General features: G+C 30.1%; 1 protein-coding gene across 1 annotated transcript in view; it reads right to left on the bottom strand.

Annotated features, from left to right (window-relative positions):
• LOC108564708 (discoidin domain-containing receptor 2-like) overlaps positions 1-10,920 on the bottom strand; it is a gene marked incomplete at both ends in the record, with an annotated part of 23,049 nt that overhangs the window by 627 nt on the left and 11,502 nt on the right. Inside the window, 2 exons of the mRNA XM_017923807.1 lie at positions 1,007-1,140; positions 8,178-8,360. Coding sequence (XP_017779296.1) covers positions 1,007-1,140; positions 8,178-8,360 — 317 coding nt within the window. The remainder of the gene's footprint in view (positions 1-1,006; positions 1,141-8,177; positions 8,361-10,920) is intronic.

The following is a 10,920-nucleotide window of genomic DNA, read 5'->3' as shown; positions in this document are numbered from 1 at the left end:
TTAGTAATTGGAATTGGTATTCGACCGCAGAGGAATTGAAGTGCAAGAAGACCAAGAGCTGCTTGCCTACTAACTTGACACTCTCTGCTGCGGTTTCCAACACTTCCAGCTTAAGCTTCGCCGAATTACATCCACTTCAAAGACACACGGATAATCAAATTGCTTCACCCTTCCGCGAACGCAAATTACACCGGAGATTTTCTTTTTCTTCATTTCCTCTCCCTGCTCGCTCCTAACGAACTCACTTACTTGTACACTAATTACAATTACTTCAATGAACCATACAAAAGAAGACTACAATCTAACACTTAATAACGTACACATAATTTAAATCACGAATATCTCCAAAACAACTAAATTGTTGATATTGACAAAAAAAACATATAAATTGAATATTTGCTTGAAAACAGCCCTTATTTTATTTGAAACCCGTCAGGATTACTCTTTTAATAACAATTGAAAAGATTGAAAAGCCCACGTCTACGATCTTTCCTTTTTTTTTACCCGAGATTTGGATTTACGTAAGTGACAGCAGGTTGCTACATTCTCGTGTGTGTGAATTTGACTTTTTTTCTTCTTTATGTTTCTCCTTTATTTATTCACGTGTCGTTTCCGGATGACTTAGGAAATGAAACGAGGGTTTTTGCTGCTTCTTTTTGGTATGTGCGTGTGCAAATTAAACTTTAAAATCGGTTTAATCTTCGCTTTCCGTTTTCGCTTTCGCTTCCGAGGATTTGAATATGAAAAGGGCCGCCCTATGACAGGTCGTCAAGGGATTTTTGTTTACCTTTTCAGCGCGAAAACTCAGATCTTTCAATCAAAAATTGTTAGGTATTTCCGCGGTTTTGAGTCCAAATCGTGCGAGTGATTTGGATTCAAAGAAAAAGTTTCTATTCTTTACCTTTATGTTTGAATTAATCTTAAGATTTAGTTGAATTGGACAGTTTGTTAACAATATTGATTCGAGTTGCTGAAATTGCGTTATCGTTGAGCGTTAGGCACTTACTTGGACTCCTCTGGTGAACATGTTATTAGCGTGCAGATGGATCCTGTTGAATTCCCGGACGGCGTCGAACTCGAACACGATCTCTAATGGATTCCCGTTCCTCGTGTCGTTGCTCCATCCCACCCATCGACTGCCTGCATTTTTAGGTACAAAAAGAAGAAAAAGTTAACAAATCGAAGAAACGCTTTCACACTTGAGTTATTGGAAACCATGAACATGTTCGGACGATCAGTATTTAAAACCAGAAGCGATAACTTCTCAAGATCGAGATGAAGAAGTCCGAGGAGGTCAGAATCCATAAATCCGACCAAAGTATTCAAAGGACTCGTAAGTTATTTTTTTTTATTCGAACGCTCGTAAAAGCAACGGGAATAAATGTAAGAGGGCTCTGAGATTATATAAATTTGTCCACTTTCCTCCAAGTATGTTCTTCTCTAAGAAGAGGAAGAAAAGAAAAAAAAACTCTAAATATATCTGTTTGAGTGCAGAAGCCGAAGACAGTTTTTCGAGGGAAATATAAATGCGTTGGCATTATCTAAATGGAATGACCGGCTCTTTTATATTAGTGTACTTAAATTAGGGCACAAAAAGCCCTCATCCTCACCTATATTTCACTGTCGCCGAATAAATAACAGACCGACAAAAAAAAAACAGCACACACATATATATAAAAAAAATAGAAAGAGAGAAAGAGACAAAGCGAGCGGAATGAAGGGCAAGGGCCACGTGCAGCAATTTGTTTAGATAAAGGTGGATGCACGTAAGCCCTTCTCACATGTACTATATATATGTAAAGAAAAAAAAAGTGAAAAAAGATACGTGCGGAGAGATAGTAGACGGTGTTTGGAAAAGTGTTGAATCGTCGCGGGAAATTTGTGCAATTAATTTAATCGCGGCAAACACGGACGAAATAAAAGTTACCAATGGCAGGAGATAACTAAAGTTGCCATGGAAACGGGTGAGATTAAATGCACGATCATCAGAAGAGTGAAAAAAAAATACTTCAACTCTGCAACAAAGCCGAAATATTTCCATCGCCAAACATTTACCTTGAATTTATTCAATTTATATTAATTATTGTAACAATGTTCATTAAGATATAGACAACAATGTAATACAGTCTTTTACGCACATTGCGTAACGTTAATATGTACACGTAAATCCATATTGCGTAATTGCAATTTCGCAAATTATTTGTATTTTCTTAAATTAAATTACGTATTTGGGAAAGTGTTTATAAAATGATATAACATTAAAAGAAAACACTTAAAAATGTGAAGAAAATTGTAAAATTCTACATAAAAAAACCCTTGAATTATTCGATATTTTAGTTGTATTACTTTTGAAAACAAAAAAATACTTCAACTCTGCAAGAAAATCGAAATATTTCCATCGCCAAACATTTACCTTGAATTTATTCATTTTATATTAATTATGGTAACAATCTTCATTAATATATAGACAATAATGTAATACAAACTGTAAAGTGTTCGTGCAGGTGTTCACGCAGGTGTTCACGCAGGTGTTTAGTTGAAGAACGAAGAACAGCAATAAAAACCTGCTTAAATTACTTTGATATAAATTCAATTTCATTCAATTCCTTTTAAATTCATTCTTTTTAACGTCACGAAATGTGTGTAATTGCGTAACGTTAATACGCACACGTAAATCCATATTGCGTAAGTGAAATTTCGCAAATTATTTGTATTTTCTTAAATTAAATTACGTATTTGGGAAAGTGTTTATAAAATGATATAACATTATAAAAAAACACTTAAAAATGTGTGAAAATTCTAAAATTCTACATAAAACAACACTTGAATCATTTCATATATTAGTTGTACTACTTTTCAAAACCCAATAAATTAAGTGCAGTTTTGAATCGTGGCGGGAAATTTGTGCAATTAATTTAATCGCGGCCAACACTGACGAAATAAAAGTTACCAATGGTAGGATATAACTAAAGTTGCCATGGAAACGGGTGAGATTAAATGCACGATCATCATCAGAAGAGTGAAAAAAATACTTCAACTCTGCAAGAAAATCGAAATATTTCCATCGCCAAACATTTACCTTAAATTTAATCAATTTATATTAATTATGGTAACAATCTTCATTAAGATATAGACAATAATGTAATACAAACTGTAAAGTGTTCGTACAGATGTTCACAAAGGTGTTTAGTTGAAGAACGAAGAACAGCAATAAAAACCTACTAAAATTACTTTGATATCAATTCAATTTCATTAAATTCCTTTTAAATTCATTCTTTTTAAAGTTACGAAATGTGCGTGATTGCGTAACGTTAATATGCACACGTAAATCCATATTGCGTAAGTGAAATTTCGCAAATTATTAGTATTTTTTTTTAAATTAAATTACGTATTTGGGAAAGTGTTTATAAAATGATATAACATTATAAGAAAACACTTAAAAATGTATGAAAATTGTAAAATTCTACAAGAAACAACCCTTGAATTATTCGATATTATAGTTGTACTACTTTTCAAAACCCAATAAATTAATCGCGGCAAACACGGACGAAATAAAAGTTGTATTTTTTAAATTAAATTACGTATTTGGGAAAATGTGTATAAATTGATATAACATTAAAAAAAATGTATGAAAATTGTGAAATTGCAATGAATACATAAAACAACCCTTGAATTTTTCCATATATTAGTTGTACTACTTTTCAAAACTCAATAAATTTAGTATAGTTTCTCTATACAATCGAATTAAACCAAAAAAAAAAGCAAATACAAACAATTAAATTTACTAATTTTACTGTTAAAAATTCAACTAGAATTTGTATATTTCTAATAAAAGTAGTATAAAATACAGCTGTGTAAAGTTGTAAATATCGTAATCAAATGTAATTGTGTCCTCGTTTATTAGCGTCTCCGAGCAAAAGATCCGAAAGTTAAACGGCAATTACAATTTAAAACTTCCCGCCGAAGGAGAAGAACGGAAGAAAAGTGTATATCCGAGAGAAAACTAATTCGTTTCTCCTCTTCCCTGCGAAAATGAAATATACATATTCCTTCGTCGCCGTTTAATTTCCATAATAAGCAGATTCCGAATAATGGAAACGGCTTACACTTATATAAGCCCACTTTCTGCTTTATTATTTATTTTGTTTATTTACATTTCTCTCTGTCTATGTAATAAACATAAAAATATACAAATAAATGAAATGAAAACAACGGACAAGTAAATTACGAAAGACGAAATAAATTAAGTGAATTTAGATTAAATCCATATTTAAATATGCATAAATACATTAATTCCGTCTGCGCGCTTTCTAGTTAATGAAATAAAAGCTTTTTTCAACCCCCCAACCCCCCATCATTATTATTATTAAATATGGAAACAAAGAGCTCTCTTTAATGCCACCAGTTTCTCTTTTTTTGTTTTTGTCTTCTTTTTCAGCACAGAACACGAGAGCTTATATAATATTCTCTTTAAGCTCTCAGATTTTACAATTAACAGCATTAACTTTAATGAAAATCCGAAATACATTTTATTTAGCACTTTAGTGATTTTACTTGGGAACACGCCGAGCGAAAACTTTCATAATTATTATATTCAGTCTTTCCGAATACGAAAAATAACTTTTGATGAACTTAAAGTAAACTCCACTGATGTTTCCTGATTACTGAATTAAATGAAAAACTTTATCTTATCAAAATTACGTAATTTTCTTTTTTATATTTTCAATGTTTCTTTTTGAGAATTAATAGATTTTTCACAATAAAAATATCGATTTGAAAGTGTTGTAGTTGTTGTTGTTGAAAATATGTATGGGTCTATATTTTGCTTAGATAATGGAGAGTGTTTTGGTTGGATAGAAGAACCGGTGCTTTCTCCTCTCTGGACGGGCCAAGATAAGACGCCGCCGTATGCGGGACGGGGGTTGGGCGTCGCGACGTCCCTTTATCTCGACTCGGGATCAAGTTGGGATGGGGTGGGTGTAGAGAGTGGAAAATGCACGACCTCCGATGTGTAGACACGGCCAATTGCTAATCTACACTAAAACACACTTCCCGCAGCATTCGCACCCCTCTCTCAAATTAAATGAAACGAGGGCATAACAACAACAACCACCACAGAAAAAAAACACGCACACACAAAATAAAGAGTGAAAAAAAACGTAATTTAATTAAAAAAGTTTGATACCCAAAATTGAAACAACAGCGACTGAATATGTAGAGTAAAAAGTTTAGTAGAATTGGATTCGGTTTTAATGTAAACTTTGTTACGATTTGTTGTCAATTTTCAATTCATTCCATTGGTTTATCAAGTAGAAATATGTTTTAAATATAATTTAAAATCAAGATTTGAAGAAAAAAAAATAATGTTAACAGTAATAAGATTTGCACATTTCAATATTTTTAGAACAAATAATGTTTCATTATGTAATTAAAATGTGAAATTTATTTAGAAATTTCAGTTTTATTGTAAATACTTTAGCATTAACAAGAATATTTGAATGAATATTTTTAGTTGAAATAAATAAATTTAGTATTTGTAATTTTGTAAGAAAAAAAGCTTCTTTTTCCAATTGCTAACTACTAAATTCAGTTGAATATTTCAATACGTAATAAATTTGTAAAATTTATTTCAAAATGTGAATTAACAATTTTTTTTATAAATATTTTAGTATTAGGTATTTTTTAGTTGAATTAAATCGATTTTGTTTTTGTATTTTTACAAAAAAAAAACGTAATTTAATTAAAAAAGTTTGATACCCAAAATTGAAACAACAGCTACTGAATATGTAGAGTAAAAAGTTTAGTAGAATTGGATTCGGTTGTAATGTAAACTTTGTTACGATTTGTTGTCAATTTTCAATTCATTCCATTGGTTTATCAAGTAGAAATATGTTTTAAATATAATTAAAAATGAAGATTTCACAATTTTATTCTTAGTTTGGAATTAGGTAAAAATTCAATATTTTTTGAACAAATAATGTTTCATTATGTAATTAAAATGTGAAATTTATTTAGAAATTTCAATTTTATTGTAAATACTTTAGTATTACTGAATATGTAGAGTAAAAAGTTTAGTAGAATTGGATTCGGTTTTAATGTTAACTTTGTTTCGATTTGTTGTCAATTTTCAATTCATTCCATTGGTTTATCAAGTAGAAATATGTTTTAAATATAATTAGAAATGAATATTTCACAATTTTATTCTTAGTTTGGAATTAGGTAGAAATTCAATATTTTTAGAACAAATAATGTAATTAAAATGTGAAATTTATTTAGAAATTTCAATTTTATTGTAAATACTTTAGCATTAACAAGAAAATGAATATTTTCAGTTGAAATAAATAAATTTTGTATTTGCAATTTTTCAAGAAAAAAGCTTCTTTTTCCAATTGCTAACTACTAAATCCAGTTGAGTATTTCATTATGTAATAAAGTTGTAAAATTTATTTCAAAATGTGAATTAACAATTTTTTTTTTATAAATATTTTAGTATTAGGTATTATTTTTTAATTGAATTAAATCGATTTTGCTTCTTTATTTTTACAAAAAAAAAAAACGGAGTTTCTTGTATGAATTTTTATTATGTAATTGTAGAGTGAAAGTGATTGTAAGTAAGTATGAGTAATTTTTACCTGAGTTTACCTGAGAATACTTTAGTATTAACAAGAAAATGAATATTTTCAGTTGAAATAAATAAATTTTGAATTTGTAATTTTGCAAGAAGAAAAAAGCTTCTTTTTCCAATTGCCAACTACTAAATTCAGTTGAGTATTTCATTTACAATTTTTTTTATAAATATTTTAGTATTAGCTATTATTTTGTAGTTGAATTAAATCGATTTTGCTTCTTGTATCAATTTTTATTATGTAATTATAGTGTGTAAGTATGAGTAATTTTTACCTGAGTTTACCTGAGAATATTTTAGTTTTAACAAGAAAATGAATATTTTCAGTTGAAATAAATAAATTTTGAATTTGTATTTCACAGTGTTGTTATATTATAATATATTTATTTCATTTGAGAAAAAACCAAAAATTTTGATTGTAATTTATAAAATAGTTTTAACAAGAAAATGAATATTTTCAGTTGAAATAAATAAATTTTGTATTTGAATTTTCAAGAAAAAAGCTTCTTTTTCCAATTGCTAACTACTAAATCAGTTGAGTATTTCATTATGTAATAAAGTTGTAATTATTTAATTTTAACTTTTTTAATTAAATAATTTTAATAGATTATTTTATAATTAATCATTTGATATTTAAAATAAAAAAAACGATTTTGCTTCTTGTATCAATTTTATTATGTAATTGTAGTGTGAAAGTGATTGTAAGTAAGTATGAGTAATTTTTACCTGAGTTTACCTGAGAATACTTTAGTTTTAACAAGAAAATGAATATTTTCAGTTGAAATAAATAAATTTTGAATTTGTAATTTTGCAAGAAGAAAAAAAGCTTCTTTTTCCAATTGCTAACTACTAAATTCAGTTGAGTATTTCATTTACAATTTTTTTTATAAATATTTTAGTGTTAGGTATTATTTTTTAATTGAATTAAATCGATTTTGCTTCTTGTATCAATTTTGATTATGTAATTGTAGTGTGAAAGTGATTGTAAATATGAGTAAGTATGAGTAATTTTTACCTGAGTTTACTTGAGAATACTTTAGTATATTAACAAGAAAATGAATATTTTCAGTTGAAATAAATAAATTTTGTATTTGTAATTTTGCAAGAAGAAAAAAGCTTCTTTTTCCAATTGCTAACTACTAAATTCAGTTGAGTATTTCATTTACAATTTTTTTTATAAATATTTTAGTATTAGGTATTATTTTTTAGTTGAATTAAATCGATTTTGCTTCTTGTATCAATTTTTATTATGTAATTGTAGTGTGAAGTATGAGAATTTTTACCTGAGTTTACCTGAGAATATTTTAGTTTTAACAAGAAAATGAATATTTTCAGTTGAAATAAATAAATTTTGAATTTGTAATTTTGCAAGAAGAAAAAAAGCTTCTTTTTCCAATTGCTAACTACTAAATTCAGTTGAGTATTTCATTTACAATTTTTTTTATAAATATTTTAGTATTAGGTATTATTTTTTAGTTGAATTAAATCGATTTTGCTTCTTGTATCAATTTTTATTATGTAATTGTAGTGTGCAAGTATGAGCAATTTTTACCTGAGTTTTCGCCCTGCACTTGCTTCTGGTAGTCGTCATCCCCGTAGAGTCCATCGATGAGCTGTCCGAGTCCTCCGGTCATTGTGTCCCCGGTGATTAATCCGTCGTAGCTCACATCTTCCAGATTGACCCCGAGGGACTCACGGCTCTGACCCATCGGCGCGTCGTACCGCACCACGTTCTCTGCAAAATCAAAAGCGGGTCCTCCATTGTTAAATACCGAAACCAAATCGGATTTCCGTCCTCGACGAAGACGGAAAGATATACAAGAGATGTTAGAGAGGGAGAGATAGGCACATACACAGGTAACATGAGATGGAAAGTATGTAAATGTGTATGTGTGCATGTGATGGAGAGAGAGAGAAGGAGATGAGAGAATGTAATAGGGCTTAAGCGCTCCGGGTGCGGCAAAATGATCAAACATCCTTTGGGAGATTACTTGTCCCGCTTCCTGTCCCGAAACTTGGGTGGTGGAGAGAGAGAGAGAGAGTGGGTAAAGCCCTTGCGGCAAGAGAGGATGTCTGTTACACCCGCATCACGATATCTGCAATTGATCGTTACTTTTTCCCAACCATCTGGACCCAAACCTGAATCCTCTTTACATCATCATCAAAACCACACACTTATTTAAATCTCAACGGACAATTCCCACTTCTTTTTTTAATATACGATAATTAATTAATTAATTAATTAATTGAGAATTTATATAATTAAATATTAATATAAATATTTTCTTTGCTAATTATATGTATAAATTTTCATCATAATGTTTGCTAAAATCGTCAAATTTAATTTTGTTAGTTTAACCCAATTTACCCCCAAAACTGAACATAATTACTTATTGTATAAAGGTACGCATTAATTTAATTAAAATGTTGATAGAAAATAATGTTCTACAAAATATAAATTTTACATTTAGTTACTTCATATTATTTATGAAGCCTTATTGGTTGAAAAGTGAACGTAAATCATTGAAACGAATTCGTTTCTTGCGTTTCACAAAGGTTTTGTGGTGGATGCGCCGGGTAACATGTGTGTGTAATTAATATAAACGAGATGGCGCTCTTTTTCTCCACCCCTTGTCACACCCGTTCCAACTTTCTCTCTCTCTTTCATCCCCTCATCTGGGGTGACTGCTAAGTCCCGTACATTTGTCAGGGATTTCCTCGCGTGTTAGTTGTAATGCGGCAACTTATCCCCCTCGCAACCCACCCACCACCATCCCTCAACCGTCGAGGGATGCTGGAACAACACGTGACGCGAAGCGTTACGCATGCAACCTGGTTCGTGTGTGTGTTGTATGCTGATGGGGGAGAATGGGGGGTCTCACTACTCACATCTCTTTGCCCCCGATTCTGCGTTATATCTTCATTATTCTCTCTTAATCCCCATGAGGGTTACGCACAAACACAACAACACCCCAATTTCAAACACTCAGCTTTTCGCATGAACGAATCCATAAATATTGCACAACGGAAATTATAATCAACAATGAAAATGAATGTCTTAGAGAAATATAAAGAAAAATAGAGAAATATAGAGAAAAATAGAGAAAAATAGAGAAAAATAGAGAAAAATAGAGAAATAGAGAGAAAAATAGAGAAATAGAGAGAAAAATAGAGAAATAGAGAGAAAAATAGAGAAATAGAGAGAAAAATAGAGAAATAGAGAAAATAGAGAAATAGAGAAATAGAGAAATAGAGAAATAGAGAAATAGAGAGCGAAAACAAAAGTGAAGTGTTTTTTTAAGATTTGAATAAGAGCACTTCGAATTAAACAAAACTCGAGTATTTACTTAATATAACTCAAGCATAATTAATTAGTTAAGGATTTGAATAAAATCATAAGTAAAAATTTACTTTAATTTATTAATTAACAATGTTTTTGTTCGACTTAGATAGAAATCAACTTAAAAATGTTAAATATTTAATAATTATTTCAAATTAGTTTTTATTTTTTTGTTTAAATAATTGAAAAAGAAAATTTTATGTTTTAATTAAATAAAATATTTTTTTTTTTTGTAAATTCATTTATAAACAAATTTTCGTTGTAGATTTGGATTGAAAATAATTTGTTCGGACACTAATTGTTGAAAATTCAATTAAAGTTTTTGTTTGCTTCGAAAACGTTGGAAACGAAAAGGGAACGGTCGATGGGTCAGAGATCATCCGATGATTATCTCCCCCCCTCACTTTGTCGCAACGGAACCTTATGTAAAGCGAGAGAGAGAGAAACAAAAATCGCCCTTTGACCAACCGGAATCTCAGTGTTCGTCGATTTCCATTGCAGATAGTGTAATTACTGCACGAAGATCAGGATCAGGATAGGAGAGGGCGCTTTATCGTAGAGCCCGGGAAATTCGAAAACGTGCGCGCATATTAAAACGTAAACGACGATAATGATAATAATATGGAACGATGCATTTGTTTACTGGACAGTAAATATCACCATGGCGACGGTTTCCATAGTAATGATTAATTGGAGCGACGGTATTAACAATAATAACGCTAAGTGTTTTATTATTTAGAATTTCAATTAAAACAAACATCAATTGCGATTTATACATTCTCTCTCTGATGCACAAAATTTATATATATATATATATACATACAAAGTTTTGCACAAAAGCTGGAACATATTGGCCGGATCGCACGCTATTTAAAATTAACATCGAGTTGAAATGAATTGAAAAATGAAACAAAGCAGCGGCGAATAAACAAACCAAAAAAAAAAAAAACGTATA

Source organism: Nicrophorus vespilloides, unplaced genomic scaffold (assembly GCF_001412225.1).
Source record: "Nicrophorus vespilloides isolate i.1.1-1 unplaced genomic scaffold, Nicve_v1.0, whole genome shotgun sequence".
Taxonomy (NCBI): Eukaryota; Metazoa; Arthropoda; class Insecta; order Coleoptera; family Silphidae; genus Nicrophorus; species Nicrophorus vespilloides.
Note: the sequence above shows the minus strand (reverse complement) of the source record. Positions and strands in the feature narration are given on the sequence as shown.